The 22,150-nt window shown below is 41.1% G+C and overlaps 1 protein-coding gene across 3 annotated transcripts in view; it reads left to right on the top strand.

Annotated features, from left to right (window-relative positions):
- PHKA2 (phosphorylase kinase regulatory subunit alpha 2) overlaps positions 1-22,150 on the top strand; it is a 66,702-nt gene that overhangs the window by 36,122 nt on the left and 8,430 nt on the right. For 2 of the 3 annotated variants that reach the window (XM_030574220.1, XM_030574225.1), the window contains exons 22-31: positions 445-578; positions 2,475-2,631; positions 4,645-4,724; positions 5,371-5,449; positions 5,578-5,707; positions 7,100-7,201; positions 9,070-9,188; positions 13,847-13,900; positions 19,411-19,584; positions 21,469-21,522. In XM_030574220.1, the coding sequence (XP_030430080.1) occupies positions 445-578; positions 2,475-2,631; positions 4,645-4,724; positions 5,371-5,449; positions 5,578-5,707; positions 7,100-7,201; positions 9,070-9,188; positions 13,847-13,900; positions 19,411-19,584; positions 21,469-21,522 (1,083 nt within the window). The remainder of the gene's footprint in view (positions 1-444; positions 579-2,474; positions 2,632-4,644; positions 4,725-5,370; positions 5,450-5,577; positions 5,708-7,099; positions 7,202-9,069; positions 9,189-13,846; positions 13,901-19,410; positions 19,585-21,468; positions 21,523-22,150) is intronic. The other variant, XM_030574233.1, reaches the window with a different exon arrangement.

The raw sequence follows: 22,150 nt of genomic DNA, 5'->3' as shown, positions 1-22,150 counted from the left end.
TTTGTTAGTTTAAAAAATTATTAGATCAGTGCCCATGCACATCGAACTTATAAAGTTAATAACAAATGACAGGAGAAAGATGAGAACAGTTTGTTTCCTGCTGTTACAAAATGTCTAGTTTCTTTGGCCAAAAATCTTTCTCGCATTATAATATCTCTGCTGACTCAGTGGACCAAAAGTATGTGTGACCATAGACGGAATGTTCCATAGTAACTGCTATATTTTCTGGGATTAATCACCATCTCCACTGTAGCTTGATGCAAACCGCATGGTGTATCTAAATTTCAAATAAGGAATTCCATTACTGTGCATTATGATGTCTTCTCCAGTGAGTAGCCAGAGCTAATGAGTTGGTCTTCCATCTGCTTATTCTTTCATACTTTTGTTGGTGTTTTGTTTTTGTTTTGTTTTGTTTTTTTAATCTCTTCTGTCTTTGATCATCAGGATCCTGAAGCTGTTTTGCACTTGCCCAAAGATGATCATGGTGATTTGGATTGTGAGAAGTTAGTTGAACAGCTGAAGGAGTGCTCAACTCTACATGATCAAGCAGATATATTATACGTCTTGTATATAATAAAGTAGGTTATCAAGGGTTTTTGAATTGTCTCTTCAGCTTGTCTGGAAGTTCCATCATAGGTTTCCCAAACAAAAGCACAGATGCTGTAAACATTTCAGTCTACTTCAATAGTTTGTTTTTTATAGGGATATTTACAGGTACCTTAAGTATACTAATGCATATATGTACAGATTTTAAGTGAGACAGGTAAGAACACAGGGACTTGATGAGGAATTGTTTAGCATAAAATATGCACTGGCACTAGAGGCCTGGAACAAAACTCACTGGAATCAAATACGTAAGTCTTCTACAGTTGCAAAATACAGTACATGATACAATATTATTGTGTGCCAATAAGTTCACAAGAAGTTGGGGTAGAATTTTTATACACAGGTAGATAGGCACGTGGATATTTGGTGCAGAATTGTTTCACTGTGTTATTTTTCAGTATATAAAATAATATTGCTTGTCTGCATAGAGTACAAATGTCATTTTAATGAATTTTTCTTTGTTTCTTGCATGTTAAAGTGACCATTGGCTAAAATCCAACAATCCTCAAAATACTTTTGGGAATGTCTAATTGGAGCTGCTAAACATAGTAAAATAGCCCAGTGACTAAACAGGGTTGATGAGAACAGAACACAAATTTAATCCAACAGCAGTCTTGTAAGAGTGTATTTACTAATACATACTAATTTCTTCTTTTTATGTTGAAGAAACACTATAGGATCTTGGCAGAGAGTTAGCTTAAGGGTGGGGACACTTCCCCCCATGCTGGGTTTACTTAATAGCATACATGGTCTTTTGTATACTTCTGTGTTTTGCTTCTCACAGCAGGGCCTTTCTGGGCTCTGGGATCTTTCTGAGCATATGTCTAGCAGCCTCATTTTTCTCCCTTGCCCTTTATATCAACCCACCCACATTTCCACTGTTTTGGGCCAATGTCAGAGCAACATCATCTTCCCAAAGGTAAGCCCCCTTCGATGCACTGCTTCCCACCAAAATTAGCTGGGGGGGCACTCTGGTAATATTATTAAGCATAATCAACAGGGAGCCAAGTTCTTCACCATCATGACATTCTTGGAGGGAGTTAAAAACACAGGAGATGAACAAAAATTTTATCTGAACCTCTTCTTCATGCCCCTTCCAGAAGTTTAGAAATATGAAAGATGTAGTTTCCCAAGAAGAATGTCACTATTATTTCATTGGTATAATCTCCAGCAGTTTTTTCCAGAGTATTTGGATTCCTATGACCTATTGTTAGAGTGCAGAATTCTCAAACCCCAAACACAGTTGCAAAAATACACTCACTGCCTCTTTCAGCATCTTCACCCTGATGAACAGCAGCAGCATTACCACCTTCTTTTGATTCCAGAAGACGTCAAACCTAATAGGGTATAGTGTGGAAATTTGATGAACAACTTGAGAAAAGGCAACATGAAAAAATCTATGAGAAACCCTTGACACATTGAAGAAACTAATGCAATCTTCAGCGCTGTTGGTGAAAACTGTTGTTTTTTGGCTTTATCCTGCAAAGTGCTGAGCACTTTGGTCCTGATCCAACAACGTATCTAAACAAATCCTTAACTTAATGCATGAGAGCAGTTCTGTTGACTTCAGCGAGACTACTCACATGCTTAACTTTAAGCAAGAATGTAAGTGTGGGATTTCCAAAGAGATTCATGTGCCCAAATCCTATTGACTTCTAATACATGCCTAATTGCCCTCTGTGCTTGTAAATTCCTTCCCAAGTGATCTGTTGGATAAGGGCCAGACTGCTTGGCACCTTGCAGGATCATAGGGGAGTTTAGTTTTCTGCTTTCACCATCTGTCATGTCTCTGCATAGATGGTCTTTAGAAATCTGGGTTCTTTGATGCCCAGAAGCAAAGTTGTCATTTCTGCTTTTTCTTCTGGCAGAGGCCCAGACTGGGATACGGAGCTGAATGGACAGTATGGCGTCACCGTTCATTGTCTGCTCAATGAGCTTTACAGCAAGGCAGGCCTGAACCAAGAGTGGGGGTTAATTCGTTACATCTCTGGCATACTCAGAAAGAGAGTGGAAGTTCTGGCTGAGGTACAACGAACACAGATGTTGCCAATTTCTTCAGTTTTCCGCCTGTGTGCCCCAGAAACAGATATTCTCAAATAGTTTTGTCTATTAACACTCAAAACACAAATTACAATGTGGCCTATGTTTACCCCATTCTGGTTTTACCTTCCATCAAGTGTGTTGAAGCAAAGAGAATGCTGTAGTATATTTTAGAGCAGCAGTGAAGGCTTAGTAACCTTACAATAAAACTCTGCCTTTGAACTTTTCTGAGAAAGGTAAAATCTGAGTGAGGTTGCCCAATTATTTGGAGACTTGAGGGTTGTAGGTTAGTGAAGTGAGACTAGAAAGGTTCTGCAGTACTGGAGATGGTTAGATGAAGATTTTTTTAAAAAATAAAAAAGCGTCTTGATTATAATAATTATTTATTTGTGTTACTGTAGTGCCTTGGAGCCTCAATCATAGAGTTTAAGGCCAGAAAGGACCACCAGATCATCTAGTCTGACCTCCTATACATCACAGGCCATCAGCACCCGTGCACTAAACCCAACAATCAAAATTAGACCAAAGTATTACAGCCCACAGGAGACTAGACTGTTATGTGCCAAAGACAGAGAATAGGAGGGAGCAAGGTGCACCAGTGCCCAAGACCCCTGTAATGGCAGAGAAATCATAGGCCAGTACAAAAAGATGGTCCCTTTCCCAAAGAGCTTGCAGTCTAAAGTCTAAGTATATTGAAATATACAGGAATGACAAAACATCTGGAACTATGTAAGGAAAATGGCAGAAGTCAGTTGCCTACACATTAGGCTTGTCTGCATGTACAGCACTGTTGTAGCGCTTTAGTGACCAAGTTAATACGCTGATGGGAGAGCATTTTCCAGCTGGCATAGGGAATCCACCTCCATGAGAGGCGGTAGCTATGTCTACACTAGGGGTCAGGTCGGTATAACCACGTCACTCAAGGGTGTAGATTTTTTGCACTCCTGAGTGACATAGTTATACTGATGTGCGTTTGTAATGTAAACCGGGTCATTGATTTCATCCTCATCATTAAAAATTATTTCCTTTCAGCTGTCATAAATAAGTCTCCAATTGCCGTGCTTACACTTAGTTACAGTAAGTTCCTGAGATTTGCATCTTGCTATCATTCCTAGCCATTTTTCGGCTTGCTTTTCATCCTGTGCAACGGCATTGCAGCGCTTTGACCTCACACACACAAAGGCTACAGTGAGCAATTTGTTGTAACTGCACTGCATCATTTCCCTCAGCGTGGAGCATGTTATTTTCCTGTCTTCCTAGAGGGGCCACGAATGGCTAGCTGGGCATGGGGGCATTGAAAAATCTATAAATTAGGATGTTAGGACTCTGACAATGGAGTGCAGAATAGGATGAGGGTGTGATTAGGTCTCAGGGGGGTTGGGAAACACCACTCTGCTCTCAATGGGCTTTGATTCAGGGCCTTATATCTGTTAAACTAAACACCAGTCCTACCTTTGCACTAAGACCAACATAAAGAAGGTAACTTACAGCAGGACTGTGGGGGGTAGGGAGGCAGTGCCTATTTGGAAGTGAATTAAAGTGTCTAAACTGACTATAGGACAGTATATTACATACAGAGAATCTTTTTTTGAAGGCATGCAATTGTTCAGAGGCATTCTGGCTGTAATACACACATTCTCTCACATCCACACACACCAGTGAAGTTTTCTCATAACTTTTTATGTATTTTATCTTGTAAATAACGAAGTAATAATAATATAGGAAGGGTTAGAATACTCCATAGGCCAGAGCTAGCACCACTGAAGGTGAACTTGTCATATCTCCATTGGCTTCAGTGGACCTATGACAATCGACATTCATGTACATTTAATCTACAATGGCTGAGGATCTGCCTCTGAACTGTACATTTAGTAGCAGATGCAAATACACTGAGGAATTACTGAAGAAATGCTTTTTTTTCTAGAATTAAAAAAAAAAGTATTGTTGCCGTATAACTTAAGAGTGGGCTCTCTTGCTTTCTGTATTGGACTGTAATAGGCATGCACAGACCTTCTGTCACACCACAAGCAGCTTACAGTGGGCCTGCCGCCTGAGCCGCGTGAAAAAACTATTACTGCGTAAGTGTTAACTCTATCTCAGTCTGGATATGTTGTATTTCAGAGTTCCTACTGCTGATACAGTGTTTCTCTAACAGGGTGCTGGCCAGGAGAGCCTGAGCCAGCCCCCTGTTAGCCCAGATCCAGTTAAGTATTCACTGGAGCTGGCTGAGTATGCCATGCCTAATTGATAGAAAGGAAGCATCTGTGGGCCTTATTAGCCAGGGGGCTGTATGGAGCTAGCAGGAAAGAAGTTAAGTGGGAGAAAGGAAAGGAAGGAGCCAAGGGCTGTGTGTCCCTGTGTGCTGGAGAAACGAGTGGTCCCCCAGGTTGTTAGTTTGGAGCGGTCTGTAAATAAAAGGCGGTAGGAGCTGACACTGTAAATAAAAGGCACTGGTGATTACACCCAGAAGAGGTGTCTGGCTGATTTGTGGGTGCAGGGGTCCCATAGAGAGAGGGCAAACAGGAGGCCCTCGTTACAGTTTCCAAATTATTAGCTGTTATTTTCAGAAGGAATCACGGATCTGTAAGGTCTATAAAGCAACGTTGTTTTGGTGCATTTCAAGTTAGACACTTCAAATTAAAATCTCTACATCCAAACAGTTGACACATGTAGAAAATAACAAGCATCATAAGCATTCCTAACTGTCTGGTTCACTTTCCTTAGCCCTCTGTCACCGGAAGAGTTGTCAAAGCTTATTTATGAAGCCAGTGGGCAAGACATCAGTATTGCAGTCCTTACCCAGGTATAAAACACGTGGAAGGAGTGGGGGGTTTTCATGCTGTACCTTCTGTTTCTTGTGTTGTCTGGTGCTGGCCAGAGTTGTGATGAAGGCCCCTGCATAGATATCCTTTGTTGATTTGCTCCTGCCAGGAGATAGTGGTATATTTGGCTATGTACGTCAGGTCACAGCCCAGCCTTTTTGCAGAGATGCTCAGACTCCGCATTGGACTCATAATTCAGGTGATGGCTACTGAGCTGCTTCGCAGTTTGAACTGTTCAGGTAAGTCCAATTGAACTGTAATACTGTAGTAAACATATATACCTCCTCTCCCTGCCCCAATGATCAACATATCAGTTACATAGGACAAGACAAATAAATTGCTTATTATTAACATAGCCCTTTTCTTAAAAGATCTCTACCAAAATTCTCCCTTCAATAAACATCATAAAGAGACAATCCTGCGGGGACGGGCTTTAAAACATTCTTGGAAGGGGGGCTTTAAGCATTTTGGGGAGAGCTTTAAAAATCCTAATACAGTAATTCTATTTTTAAGCAGAGTCCCATTTTGTGTGTGTAGTTTTAGATTTTATTTCCCCAAGAAAGCTCAGCTTAAACACAGTCTGTTTTTTAATTAAATCCTTTATCCAACACACAGTTACAAATTTCAAAAATAATCTGCATTCCTAGCACCCTTTTGACATAAAGAAATACCCACACTCTTTTTAATAAGTGTCCTAGCCTTTTAGACGATGTATGCATCGTCCTGCAGTACCGACTCTGGGGGGGGGTGAACTGCAGTGCACAATAGTGTGCTATGCTGTATCTCCCCTGTGTGGAGGGTGCAGGCATGAAAGGTCCCTAGTGTGTGTTAACTTAGTCTAGTTTACTGAGGGCTACGTTAACATGAACTAGATATGTTTTAGTTCAGGCCTGCAGTGTCCACTTGGGGGGCGGAGGAGTTACAGTGCAGTACACTAATGTGCACTGCAGTTCACACACCCCAAAGTCCAAACTGCTGGGCTGTGTAGTCAAGCCCTTCGGCTGCTCTAACTAAGTCACACTGATACCTGGTCTACAACTAAAACTTAGGTTGACCAATCTAAATTGCTCAGGGCTGTAAACAATTTAGTGCCCTGTGCAGTGCTAATTAGTTAGGCCAATCTAACCCCACCGTAGACACCACTAGGTCAACAGAAGAATTCTTCCATTGACCTGGCTACCACATCTTAAGGGGGTGGATTTATTACTTTCTGTAGCTGCAATAAGTGTCTACACTACAGTGATGTAGCTGTAGTGCTTGTAATGTAGGCACACCTCAGGAAAATTCCTCTGTCCACATAGTTCAGCAGCCTTGCATGTGGCTTGTGTTTTGGGTGGTGGATTCTATTGTTTCAGCTATGTTCTTTCATAAAGAAGCCTTAACTGTTTCTTACATTTATCCTAATGAAGGGTAGCTGTTATACCCACTGGCTTCTATGAGGTTTTGCCCAAACCCTAGTACAAAAAATAATTAGAGTTCCTTTTATGAAGAGTACCTCTTTAGGGTTTGTCAACTACTTTTTGCTTTTTTTAAAAAAAATAAGTATTAATAACAGATCATAACTAGGAATTAACCCTGTTTTCCTAGAAAAACTACAGTATGAATGACCTAGTATAGGATTTTTTCTCTAGGTGAAGAAGCCTCAGAAAGTTTAATGAATCTAAGCCCCTTTGATATGAAAAATCTCCTGCACCATATTTTGAGTGGGAAAGAGTTTGGCGTTGAAAGAAGCAGTAAGTTCTCTATTTCGTTGCTTGAATATGTTATAACTTGTGCATGTATATATTAAGAAAGAGCTATTTAGGTGCATAATTTATTTTAAGTTTTATAAGCAGCAGTCTCCTCTTTAGAAATGTTTGCTGCAGAGATCATGATTATTTATGAAACACAAGGGTTTAATATCCAAAAATAAACATGCCTGTTATTTTCAGTACCCCAAGTATTATTTTGAACTATAGAATTTTTAATTTAGCAATATTGTAAGACCACTTAATCATTTTTGGACGCATCTGTGGAAATATGTGATCTTTCCAGACAGGAGGGATAGGATAAGAATTGTAGTGAAATTGCATCTAGCATTTTTATATGTACAAAGAGTGGTCTGTTTATAACCTATCTTGCCCCTCAACATGTGCATCAGCCAGGTGACATACCTTATCATGGCAGAGATAGTTTCATTGTTATGTCATCTCTTCATTTTTGATGCAGAGTAATCCTTAAAATGTAACTGTTCTAGCATTACTTGTAGCACCTTAGAGACTAACAAATTTATTTGAGCATAAGCTTTCATGAGCTAAAACCGTCTTCATCAGATGTGGGTTTTAGCCCATGAATGCTTATGCTCAAATAAATTTGTTAATCTCTAAGGTGCCACAAGTACTCTGCATTCTTTTTGCTGATACAGACTAACACGGCTACCACTCCGAAACCTGTTCTAGGATTGGGCTTTGGTGTGTGGTCATACAGCCCTTGCCACGTTGTTGTGCGGGGGATGGATGCATGTCTCAGTGGGAGCTTTGGGAAACATGTTAGATTAGGCATGGAAGGCCAGATTCCCAGATGGTGTAAATGAATGAACATCTGGAAGTGTGAGCCAGAGCAGCCCCTGCCTTACACTCTTTTACAGTGTACAATACATGCTCCCCATTCAGTATAGGCCCAGCTGTGAAGGATGTTACAGATGAGGAGGGGAATGGCCCTCTCCCCTCCACCTGTTTAGGGTAGGCAAGGGTTGCTGTCAGGACTAGCCAGGATCATTCTGAGCACAGGGACTAGGCTTGTGTCTGGTCTCTGTGTAGGGGCACAAAAGTGAGAAGCTTCTCGAGCTGTGTACCTACATGAGACCAGATACAATGTGTAGTGTTGGTTGATTTCAATTATGTGCACACAGTTAGGTGATAATTAAGGCTCATTATTAAACTTAAAACATAGATGTGGGTCTGAAACTGGGAGCTGATGAAAATGCTTGTGAATGGCAAATATTTATAGATGCTATAGTGCTTCAGTCATTTGTTCTGGGCATGTAATAGACATTGACAAAGCAGAGCTCTGTCTCCTTCCTACCAAACAACCATTTTTGAAGGTTCATCCTTTCACAGGGCTGCAAATCATGTCAAGTAACTGCACATCAAATTGTTTTAAAATACATGAATACAGAAAACATCATGCACTAAAATTAGCCCATGTCAAGTTCTCAGAGATATGCAGACAGACTTTTAAAATGAGAATGTTTAAGGTGATCAGGGTTGAAGAATTTTGAGAACAAAAACATCTGGCCTGTCTAAACTTCAAAGGGTATATCGAGAGTTCCCAAGAATTCCTGAGTGGCATTAGAACTGGCTGCAGATTCCCACTAGCTTTGAAAATTGGGCCAAAATATTTAAATATGGATTTAGAAGCCTAACTTTAGGCCATTCTGATTTGAAAGTTTGACTTACGCTTTTAATCTTATTGGAAGTAAAGAGATATCATGGAAAGTGTATAGTCCTGAGATACAATGTGTTTTTCCTTTAATTTTGACATACAGTTTTAAGTTGTATTCTTATTATTACTTAAACATAGCTACGTTTAATCTAGAAAACTGCCTTGTTTCTTTTTTTAGTGCGGCCTCTAGATTCCTCTACCTCCAGCCCTGCAATTTCTATTCATGAAGTGGGGCACACTGGAGCAACTAAAACAGAAAGAAGTGGCATTACTAGACTGAAGAGTGAAATGAAACAGGTGGGAGGATCTTCTTTTTTGTGCATTCTTTAAGCAGCACAGGATTTATGAAAGTCATTTTTTAAAACTCAGGAGACAAAACTGATTATTTTTTGTTATATCTAGTCCCTATTACATTCATGGTAAATTGCAAACTTTTCCTGTCTGTTTTATTATTTGAAGTAGTAGTGGCTGTTTAAAAAAAAAAAAGGGGGGGGGGGAGGTTGGGAGGAGGTAAGGAAATCAATTTTTTTCCAAACCATTTTCCTTTTTGGTTTTAATTTAAAATTCTGAAATTAGCATATTTCAACCAGCTCCTGGTTTGAAGCATTAAGAGCACCTGATAGACCAAGGATACGTCTACACTACGGTATTATTCCGATTTTACATAAACTGGTTTTATAAAACAGATTGTATAAAGTCGAGTGCACGCGGCCACACTCAGCACATTAATTCGGCGGCGTGCGTCCATGGTCCGAGGCTAGCGTCGATTTCCGGAGCGTTGCACGGTGGGTACCTATTCCGTAGCTATCCCATAGTTCCTGCAGTCTCCCCCGCCCCTTGGAATTCTGGGTTGAGAGCCCAGTGACTGATGGGGCAAAAATCATTGTTGCGGGTGGTTCTGGGTAAATGTCGTCAGTCATTCCTTCCTCTGGGAAAGCAACGGCAGACAATCATTTTGCGCCCTTTTCCCCTGGATTGCCCTGGCAGACGCCATAGCACGGCAACCGTGGAGCCTGTTCAGCTTTTTTTTTTTTTTTACAGTCATGGATGCCGCGGACAGAGGCGATACTCCAGCGCTACACAGCAGCATTCATTTGCTTTTGCATGATAGCAGAGATGGTTACCAGTCATTCTGTACCATCTGCTGCCGGTGTAAATTGGCAATGAGATGACGGTTATCTGTCCTTCTGTGCTGTCTGCTGCTATATTGGGTGCCCCTGGCTGAGATCGGCCGGGGGCGCAAAGGCAAAAATGGGAATGACTCCCAGAGTCAATCCTTCCTTTATGGTTTCTAAAAATAGAGTTAGTCCTGCCTAGAATATGTGGCAAGTGTACTAGAGAACCAGTGCATCAGAGAGCACAGCTGCTCCATGTCAGATCCCGCAGAAATGATGAGCTACATGCCATTCACGGGGGGTGCCTCTGCAACAACCCTACCCGTTTCTTCCCTCCTCCCCCAACCTTCCTGGGCTACCATGGCAGTGTCCCCCCCCATTTGTGTCATGAAGTTATAAAGAATGCAGGAATAAGAAACAATGACTTGTTAGTGAGATAAAATGAGGGGGAGGCAGCCTCCCGGTGCTATGACAGTCCAGGCAGGACATTAAGCGGTGCAGGGGAGAGGAGCCCAGCATGCTGCTGCTATGATAGTACAGGCATGACAGAATCTTTTCTTTACACAGGAATGGGAGGGGCTGATGGAGCTCAGCCCCCACTTGCTATGATGAGGACGGTTACCAGCCGTTCTGTACCATCTACTGGGAATGACCGAGAATCATTCCTATTTTCACCCAGGCGCTCCTGGCCAGCCTCACTTGAAGCCAGCCAGGAGCACTCACGGCTTGATAAGGAGGATGGTTACCAGTCCTACTGCACCGTCTGCCACCGGGCAGGGGAGAGGAGTGGATACTGCTCTTCACTGCTGCAGCATCATGTCTACCAGCAGCATTCAGTAGACATAGGGTGACACTGAAAAAAGTCAAGAAACGATTTCTTTCCCTTTTCTTTCACGTGGTGGGGGGGGGAGTAAATTGACGATCTATTCCCTGAACCACGCCGGACAATGTGTTTGAACCTACAGGCACTGGGAGCTCAGCCAAGAATGCAAATACTTTTCGGAGACTGCTGGGGACTGTGGGATAACTGGAGTCCTCAGTACCCCCTCCCTCCCTCCATGAGTGTCCATTTGAGTCTCTGGCTTCCTGTTACGCTTGTCACGCAGCACTGTGTAGCCTGGAGATTTTTTTTCAAATGCTTTGGTATTTCGTCTTCTGTAACGGAGCTTTGATAGAACAGATTTGTTTCCCCATACAGCGATCAGATCCAGTATCTCCCGTACGGTCCATGCTGGAGCTCTTTTTGGATTTGGGACTGCATTGCCACCCGTGCTGATCAGAGCTCCACGCTAGGGAAACAGGAAATGAAAATCAAAATTTCACAGGGCTTTTCCTGTTTACCTGGCCACTGCATCTGAGTTGAGATTGCTGTCCAGAGCGGTCACAGTGGTGCACTGTGGGATACCGCCCGGAGGCCAATACCATTGATTTGCTGCCACACTAACCCTAATCCGATATGGTAATACTGATTTTAGCACTACTCCTCTCGTTGGGGAGGAGTACAGAAATCGGTTTAAAGAGCCCTTTATATCGATATAAAGGGCCTCGTAGTGTGGACGGGTACAGCATTAAATCGGTTTAACGCTGCTAAAATCGGTTTAAACACGTAGTGTAGACCAAGTGCAAGTTCCCATCATTCTTTCTTAGGTAAAGATTCCATTCGCAACAAAGTAAAGGTTTGGCTCAAACAATATTCATACTTGTATTTTACACCTCTGTTTTTTTCTGGCGTACAAATCTTTAATGTCTCAGATAAAGAACTCTGTTTACGTTAGCAAATGGTAGGTTGGAAGGCAAACATTTGTTTAAATTAATTGCATAACTAATTTTTGATTCCAGATGAATAGGAGGTCATCTGCTGATGAAAAGGTAAAATAAATCTGTATGTTCATAAGAAGGAATGTTTTTCTCCCTCACTGCTGAATTGGTGTCATCAGGAGGAGGGAGAAAACTTGTTCGCCTTAGCCTCCAATGATAGAACAAGAAGCAATGGGCTTAAACTGCAGCAAGGGAGATTTAGGTTGGACATTAGGAAGAAGTTCCTGTCAGGGTAGTTAAACACTGGAATAAATTGCGTAGGGACGTTGTGGAATCTCCATCTCTGGAGATATTTAAGAGTAGGTTAGATAAATGTCTATATGGGATGGTCTGGACAGTATTTGGTCCTGCCATGAGGGCAGGGGACTGGACTCGATGACCTCTCGAGGTCCCTTCCAGCCCTAGAGTCTATGAATCTATGAATTATTTATACTTGTCCGGGAACTAAGAGGCTTTTTGTATGCTCTGAATACAAAATGCTTTAACATTCAAGTAGTAAATGATTTAATTAATATGGTGCAGTTTTCCAGTGCTACTGCTGCTAGTTTGTTGTTGTGAGCAGAATGACCTATGTTCCAGTATCTCCAGAGGTCTAGCAATTTATATCAAATTTAGAGTGTGGATATCAGTCACATGGCAAGTTGTGAATATCTGAGTTAATTGCCTTTCAAGTAGAGAACACATTATAATGTCCTGCCTTTTGGAATACTTGACTGGCCATTAGATGGCAGCATTATATTGTTCTACATAGAGATGTAGCAAAGTTGCAACTCTCTCTTGAAGTTTAAAGGTGGGAAAATGTTTCCTGAGATTAGTCGCTTTAGGAGAGGTGCCATTTCTGCACAGAAAAGGAATTGAGTGGTTTCTTTCCTGCTGAGGAGAGCTGAACCTTTTCCATTCATGTTGATTCCCAGTAGGTTTTGCTGAGCCATCCGGAATATTCAACCTTTTGTATCGGGGGGGGGGGGGGGGGGGCAGCGGGACCTGCCTGTTAAAGACCTCAGTTGACGGTGAACATTTTGATTGTTTTGACCTTAGACTGTTTCTATATTGGAGCCAATTTTCAAATATGCTTAGCATCTCCAGCTCCAATTATTGATTTCTTTGGGTGCTCCATACTTCTGAAAATCAGTTCCATTCCTTTAACAGCTTATCTGAATCATTATTGTTTTAAAGAAAGCTATTAAGAATACCCTTAGGTGCTGACCAGCATCTAATCATTTCTCTTGGAAAACTGCTTCACTAGGGGTATGGCTACACTTGCACTGGCAGCACTTTGAAGTTTCGAGTGTGGTCGCAGCGCCACATCCTCTACGGGTACTCCACATCCTCTACGGGTGTACTCACATACTCCACATCCTCTACGGGTGTAGCTTGCCGCCCTGGGAGCTGTGCTCCCAGCGCTGCGGCACTGTTTACACTGAGGCTTTACAGTGCTGTATCTTGCAGCGCTCAGGAGGGTGTTCTTTTCACACCCCTGAGCGTGAAAGTTGCAGCGCTGTGAAGCGCCAGTGTAGCCATGGCCTAGTTTTGCTAAGCATTACTGTCCTGACTGGCAGCTTGCATGATTTGATAGCATGGGATAACTTTCTTTTTAGCACTAATATAAGGTAAGGGATGCTGAAGAGAAAATGTAAGCTTGCAAATCGACCCTGCATCGTGTGGCGGCAGCTGCATTCTGTTTTTCATCTCATTTGGGTTTTTATGTCTTTGTGCTATCTGAGGTAGATTCTGTGAAAAGCTTGTGATAGCATAGTAAGAGATGAATGTAAACCTCTGAAGATCCTTAAACATAAAGGGTCTAATTGTGATTTCACTTTACTGTAAATCAGGAGTAACTTCCCTGATTTCAATGAAGTTGTACCAGTGTGAGAGCCCATTCTGACCCAAAGAATGGTTCTCTCTTAAGTGAACAAGTGAGTTTAATTTTTATTGCACATTTGTTCCTTTTCACGCATGTGTCACTTTCATCTGTTTGTCTTGTCATGACTGACTTTTTTTTTTTTTATTTCTGTTTTGTAGTTCTTTTATGGGGGCCATTCCATGTCCAGCAGCATGCACGCTTCCAGGTTCACGGTAAAATACCATTCAGAAATTTGCAGTCTGTTTCTTTTCTCCCTTTGCAGGCAGTCTAAACATAACTTTCAGCTTTTCTTATGTGAAATGTATGTATTTTTTTTTTAACCCTAGCTTTTTGTTTCATTCACCTTCATGGACAGCCAGTTCTTATTTTTGGTCTTTTTTATAACAGAAATCCTGTTTTCCACATTCTTCTAAATTTTCAGAGTTATGATGGATTTAGCTACTTGACTAGGAGCTGTGTGGCTAAATTCTGTGCAGCCCTGAACATTTAATGGTAATGTGGAAATATAAGTTTAACGCAATTTATTCTCGGGGGGGGGGGGTGGGGGGGTTGTAGTTATATAAATTTTGAATTCATAGAAGGAAAGAGATAATAGTTCTGGTTAGAGCAAAGTGTGGGCCAGTTTCCAAGTATTGTAATATCTTGCCCTTCTATTCCACTCCTGTTGGGATAAAACTGAGGAGTAATTTTGTCTACTAGGGACTTGGATGAGATTCCCTTCAAATTCACTTTTACTTCTCAATCTAAATAAGAGTTTGAAATTAGGCCTGCCTTTTCATTTGAAGGATAAAGCATGTTAATTCATTATGCTAGCTGCTCCTTAACTCCCAAATTCTCCCAGTCTGCATGGACAAATAGCCATACAAGTAAAATGACAAATGTTAGCTATCTTAGGTGGTAGGATAACAATTAACACAGGGCCTACCTGTACTACACCAAAAGACCAATTGGCTTCACTCTGAAGGCGAGTACATTGATGCTGGAACTAGGGGTGCTGCCACACCTCTTGGCTTGAAGTGGTTTCCATCATGTTGTACAGGATTTACAGTTTGGTTCAACATCTCTCAGCACCCCCACTATACAAATTGTTCCAGCACCCCTGGTTGAGTACCGCTAAAATCTTCAATATTAGTAGCTGAAAGGTTTCACTTTTATGGGCTCCTAATTCATATCCTCAAGGATAACTTTGCAAGATCTTTAGTTTGTTTTAATACTCAAAAAATAGAATGTTTCTTCATTTCCAAATAACTCTCAAAAGTGACCAACTATGCTTAATAACTTGCTGCACTTTGAACCAAGTGTTGTACACGCTCAGTGCAATACATCCCTTTTCAGTGGGTTTGCACCAGATGTAGGCACCATTTACAACCTGGGAGGTTAAATGGTTCATAGGATTTGGGCTGGCCACTGTGGACAGGGATAAATATCACCCACTCTGAATATTGAAAAGATTACTGGTCCAAATCCTGGTCCAGTACATGAAGGTGAATTTAAACCCATGGCTTTCACTGGTGTGAATTTCTTCTCCAGCCATCCATCTTTCTTCAAGGCCTTTAATGGAGAGATCTTCAGCAACTTCTGCTCCAACTAGGCTCTCACTCTTAAGAGAGAAGGGAGCTCTTGTCCCCTTCCCATCATGCCTTGCTCTAGTAACCTGCAGTTCCCAGATGCCCTCTCTGCTTCAGGCCCTCAAATTCCCATCATGCCGCAGTTGACAGCAGAAACCTGAAACTGGGCAATGCTAGACCTGGAAGCATCCCTTCACTGTCTTTAAAGGGACAGTAAACTCCATTATTCTCACACTCACCCACCCTTTGAGGTTTTGGCCAGTGGATCCATGTGTACACAGACCCACAGTGCATGCTACGCCTCCCAAACCCCATGGATATTGTACAATGTACCATCTCAAAACACTTTTTTGATGCACGCCGTGTACCTCTTTGTGGTTTCTCCATGGCCTGCCTGACTCCTGCATAGTAGAGGTGTTGCTTTTCAGTCCTTCTGCACCAATGCATAGAGGGTCAGAATTTGGCACCATATTCTCAGTGCACTTGATTCAATTGTAGTGAGTTATTAAATGAGATCTGGATAAACTGCTTAGTCAAAACAGGGACAAATGAAAAAAGTGACTGTGCACACAGTAATTAATTCAGCACAGGCACTCCTGCTGAACTCCTTCATTACTTAAATGTCATCTCTGCTGAAATGGAGAAAGAAAGCTTGACTGTGCACCAGTCAGGATGCTGTACAAAGAAAATGAACATACTGCATCAAACCAGCAAAGGTAAGCTGGTGGGCTTTTTTGTTGTTGTATTGCATTAGAAGGAAAGGCCATTGAGTAGGTATATCATGTTTTAGAATTCAAGTCTGTAGTTTTCTAGCATTCTGATCCTGCAGACCTTATTCTGGCTAAACTTCCACAAATTTCAGTAGCAGTTTCCTTTGGGAAAGGACTGTGGGATCAGATTGTCAGTGAGCTCCTCTCTAGGCAGTACTCCAGGCGCAATTATGCCTGGCCCTGCATGGGTGTGCAAGAGTGGGCAAGGAACCTTTCTTACCTTAATACAGAACTGGGCACAGTCTAGTTGACTGGAAGGTTTATGCAAGTCTAGAGCCACAACTAGTGCAAGACTCTTCCTTCTTTGCACAGGACAACAAAGCTGGTTATATGCATGTGCATCACCTTGTCATAGCATAGTCTCTCTATGCTCTTTTTTGGGCACAATACATTCAGAAACTCTTGCAATAGTCTCTGCACCACTCCCAATCACCACTGCTCCCTAAAAGGCACCCACCAATTTAGCCTTGAGAGTGTTTAAACAGATAAACTGTGGAAGTTGTCCACACTGGGCAGGAAATCCCATTTTAATCTATGCACTCCGTTCTGGTCATGGAACAGAGCCTGCCTCTTAAGTATTTCCGAGTTAGATTCAAAAGAAAAGTCCTGTGAAATATGAAGATGTCTTTTAAGTCATTAAATTTAGATTTTACATAATTGTCTTTTGCTCTAACCGGCTCATTTGTCCAGTTGGTTGACTTGAAAATGTTTGTGTAAGCACCAACAGATACAGTATCTTGGTCTAGCAGTAGGAGTCCAGCTATGAAAAGTTGCTTCTTCCTTCCCAAAAAAATGGGAGGGACTGCTTTTGTTACTTTGATTCCACCTTTAAGACAAGGGGATACCCTCAAAGGCACCAACCCCCAGATGGAGTACCATGAAGGATATTTGTAAGCAAGGGGAGAGATGCTTGCTTCTCTATAAAAATCCGAGGAAGATAGAAACATTGCCCAGGAGTTGTACAGTTTAGGAGGATTGAATGATTCATGTATTATAAGAAGATTCCAGGATTGCCAGGCTGAGTCAGTGTGAAGCGATGGAAGAAACTATAAGCAGGGTTGAGAGCTGTTGTTTAGAATGTCACTAGGTTCAATCCCCACTGGGTTCCATGAGCACAAAAGATGGAATGTTGGCATCCAAAGGTTCTATGGCAGTTAGAATGTGACAGTTGAGCAGAGGAGGTGGGAGTAACAGCTACATGGACTAACAAAAAGGGGGCGGTGCCTCCAGCCGGGGGCAGCTCTGTGTACGAGCTTTGGGGAACAAGTACAAACAGCAACATGGCTCGTTACAATACCCAGTGCATAGAAACAATAGCCCCTCAATATTACCTACCTATGTGTCTTCACTGTCTGATTTCCTATTCACTAATACACGCTGCTGTGTGGTGTTCGCATGTTTACTGCTGTGGCGTTTTGTGTGTGTTTCCTGCTGTGGTATTCGGCAGAATAGTACACAAATGTACTGGTGTGAAAGACTGCCACAAGTACTAAAATAATCTGATTCCAAGCTGTATAGAATTGGGCACAAGTGTAAACAGTTCCCATGTGTACTGCAATATGATGGCACTGTTACCAGGACCACTCTGAGGTTTGACCACCTAATGCCAGCTAGCAAGCAAGCTACCCATGTTGGCCAGAGAGAGCCTAAAAGAAGGAAAATGCTGTGGGAAAAGAATCAGATAGAGAGCAAAGGTGGTGGGTTTACTTGGCCTAAATGCCATACCCATATGACAGCACTGGCTTTCATCTACTGATAGTGTATGTGTGATTTATTGAGTAGTCCCATGTATCAAGATATGGGCCCTTGTCTCTCTCAACCTATGATGCCCTTTGCAGTGCATTCCTTTAAATGGGTGGCTTTTGCTTCCCCAGGCTGTGGACTGGCAGCTGAAGAATGCCAGAGCTATTCTTATGCAAGAAGAAATGAGGGCTTCTAATGCAGAACACATGTGATTTCCACTGGCCCTGGAAATAAGAATTTAATGATGGTGCCCCAACTTTACAGATAACAAAGAGCAGTAATCTGTTTGCCCAATTTGCTCAATGATCAAGCCTGAAAGAGTAAATAACAGTGAAATCAAGAGCAATAATGACAGTATGTAAGTCTGACATGTGGAGATATGTAATATCTTATATCTTCAATTATCATTTCTACAAGATAGATTCTGACCCTTGTAGCTTCTTGCAAAAGTGCCTTCCTGAAATTAGGGACCCATCATTTGTCTTAAAACACAACTGCAGATCCTATAATGTCTTTCACACCAAAGGCTGTAGTGCAAAGAATTTATAAGGTCTGCAGACATGCTTGGCAGAGCTAGTAAGTTCCACAAACCAAATAAACTCATGTTCAAGGAAGATATAGACTCAGCTAGCAAGACCAGACGAATGTTTAAAATTCCAGGAAAGGTCTGATGGGGGAAATGCCATTTCTGCTCCTGGTGTCTCCCAGAGATTACTGAGATGGTCCAATGGAAGGTCTCCTCCTAGGGTATGAGGGCATTCCTTTGCCTAGCTCTACCAGATAGCCGCAAAAGAAATCTGTATCTAGGTATCAGGAAACTGGAAAAAGCCCAGGTTGTGATAGTTGCCCCATATACTGCACTAGAGGGGGCAGAGAAGCAATCAAAATATTTGTCAAATGGACAGATTAACAATCATCCCTTGAGCGTGGATGGCTGGATCCCTCTCCATACACATATACTATGCAGTGTGAGCAAACAAATCTACTAATGTGTTCTGTTTAGTTTAACCATTTTTGCATGTCTGTGACCTTTTCACAGTATACCTTAAAACCACCATTGAGCTTACAACATATTTACAAAAAAGTTACAATTCCTTCCTACTACTTTTAGCTCTAAAGTTTACCTCTAGCCAAATCCCCAATATGTATTTTGATCTCAAGCTAAGGAGAGTCCAGCATGTTTAGTTTTTGAATGGGAGAGCAAGGGGAAAGTAGCCGGTGCTGCCAAGTCAGAAGTGAGGCGTTTGTTCCCAAGTTTAAGTACTTTAACAGCAGCGCCACTTAGAATTAGGATTCAGTCTGTGTGGTTGCTCTGTCAAGTAAAGACATCCCCCCCTCCCACCCCAACCATGATAGAAGACTTTTCTAAACTCACTTTATTAATTGGGTCAGATGAAGCTGCAAAGTCAAGCTGATTTTGTTTTGCTGACTGCTCATTGGCTCATTTTGAAATTGAGGCAAATAAGTAAAATGTGAAGAGATTTGTTGTGAAAGAAAAACGTTGACCTTATCCTCGCAACATCTTCAAAAGAAATCAGTCAATGTTCACTAAAAACTGCATTGAATTGAAACTATAACAGAATGGTGTAACATGCAAGAGTGGGTGCCCTCATGTTAACATGAATGGTCTGTCTCTTGCAGAGGGGCAGTACTCCATCGTCTCCCACTAGGGCTTCATCTCCTACAGGGTCTACTGGAAATAACATCAGCTGGGGTGATCGCCAAGGGCAATGGCTCCGCAGAAGAAGGCTTGATGGTGCCATTAACAGAGTTCCTGTAGGGTTCTATCAAAAAGTATGGAAAATCCTTCAGAAGGTAAGTTAATAGCAGTTGAGGGTGTACAGTATCTTGGGAGGCTGGTATTTCAGATGGAATATTACTGTGGTCAGGAAAAAGTATAATACTTTGTGGAATATGTCTGACTAATACACAAGAGCTCCATTCACATGTGTTCATGAATCAGTTTGTCCATGTATTTCCTCTGAAACCAGACTAAACTGCAGATGAATGATTAAAATCTGTAATTTCACATTGTTCCTCATCTTAAACAGGTCATGGTCATTAACATTGAAGGGCTCACAATCCGCAAACCCCAATTCAAGAAGATAAATCGGTAGAATAGGAAGGGTTAAATAAAAAGCTATCTTTCTTTAAAATGTCTGAGTTCTACTGCTGGATTTCATAAGGGCTAGACTATTTTTAAAACCAATTTTTAGTTTGCTCTACTATCACTGAAAATAATCCCTGCAGTTGCTCCTGAGTTTAGTAGTATGGTGTAGTAGCTGAACTTGAAAATGATTTAAGAAACAGGGGAACATGAATTCCAGTTGACTTCAATGAGGTTATTCATCCGCTTTTGTGTATTGCTGGATTAGGGCCAGAGTGTTCAGCACAGCAGCACTGAGCTGTATTGAGTACTAAAGTGGAGGTAGGAATATATGCTCACAGTTGTGCAATTCAAAGCAACCACTCTAAAATACAAGCTTAACTGATGCCAGCAAAGACACAAGTCTTTTGTGAATTCATCCATTAGGTTTATTAAAGGGACATTGCCAACTTAAATTGCCTTTGTCTGAAATGTACCATTTTTACAAATAATACCTAAAGTAACTAAAACTGACAGCTCAGAGGAAAAATTGTTCAAGTTTTCCTTATGGATGACAGCATTTTTTATAGTTAGTGTCACAGTTTCCCATGAATAGTCAGTCAGTTTCCCTTGTTGTTTGAGTGACTTCTACACAGCGACCGTGAAAGGAAAAACATTTAAAAGATAGCAAACTACAACTGTAAAATGACTGAAGTCATACTTTATTTGCAATATGGTGGAAATTGCGGATTCGACAATATTAGGCTTCTATTGCCATTTTGATTTTAATTAGCTCACTTTCCTGAACTACTGTACATGTAAGGTTCTTTTTTTTTTTTTCTTGAGAATCAAATAGAATTTTATTTAGTCAAACTCAGCCTATATTTTCCTTTGCTCATTGTCATCCAATTATTCTTAAAATCCCTTTGGACAATTCTTAATACCTCTCCCTCCTTGGTGTTTTCAGATGCCTAGATGAACATCATGCCCTGGTCATGCCTTAGCCAAGCTACATGTATTTAGGTTTTTTTTAAACTCTTTTCTCATATGCCAATTTGTCTAGCTCCTCCATAATTTTTGTTGCCTATTTTGAATGGCACTTTTCATTTCCTGATATTCCATTCTGGTGCTCCAAGTCATATATCCTAAACTAAGTGGTGTTTGACCCTAGAGCAAGAGAGAGGGAGCTTCACTTTCCTGGTCCATAACAATGCTGCTCTATTGGTGGGCTTATTATTTTTTTTTTTACCCTCCTCTAATTGTTCTTTCGTATTGCAAGCTTATATCTAATTTGCTGTACTTTCACCTTTAAATGTCTCCTCCTGTTACTGCTTTCCAGGTACCTCCCTCCCACTGAACAGTTGTGTTTCAGCTTAAGTGTGGCATAGGGTTATTTAGAGCAACCAGTCTTTCCAATAGTTTTCTTGTCATATGATGAACTTTTTGGGAGAAATGAAATAACATTTTATATGGGTTCGCTGTTTTTAAAACTTGTCAGACATCAGAACAGCTTTTCCAGGAAGAATTTAAAACTCAAAAGGAATATAAGTTTCCAGATATACTTTTAAGGATTGTGTTTTTAATCAATATTGATTTTTAAAATTTTTTTTTAGTGCCATGGCCTGTCCATTGATGGCTATGTCCTTCCTTCTTCAACTACAAGAGAGGTATAGTAAATAATAATATTTTTTCCATGATTTTATGACAAGTTGTATGACTCTAAAGCACATGATGTAACAGGATCACTGGAGAAAGCGCTTTGTTTTAAAACATTTAAAATCTAAGCTTACAATGGAAGTTTTACCATTTGAATCTTTAATAGTTCTGCTGAATGTCTGAGTGACGGATGCTGTAGACAGATTTTAATCTGAGATCCATGATGTTCACAGATGCAAGTCTTGAAAATACTAGGCTTTCCCACAATATAAGATTATATGTAGAACATCTGAGGTTTGCAGATGTGAGTATAATTTCTATGATGTACCATAATATGAGCCTCATTCACTTATTCAACATCACTTTTAACTTATTTTCTTTTCCCTCTGTGCATTTAAGAAAGTGAAGTTATTTTTAACCACAGGCAATGAAGCATCAGAGCTCTGCACCTGCAGTGAATTGATAATTAATCTTGATGGTACATTCTGAATTTAGAAGCAAGATTTCCCACTTGAAAATGTTAAAAACAGTCCTTGACCTCTGAATGCTATTTTCTAGGAAAATTGCAGTAATGTAATATTTTTTGGTGGCCAATGTGCATTCAATCTTTTTCTCCTAATTTTCCCAGTTCAAGTATTA

The sequence above is a fragment of the Gopherus evgoodei genome, chromosome 1 (genome assembly GCF_007399415.2).
Source record: "Gopherus evgoodei ecotype Sinaloan lineage chromosome 1, rGopEvg1_v1.p, whole genome shotgun sequence".
In the NCBI taxonomy this organism is placed as follows: Eukaryota; Metazoa; Chordata; order Testudines; family Testudinidae; genus Gopherus; species Gopherus evgoodei.
This window is presented reverse-complemented; position numbering and strand designations above follow the sequence as displayed.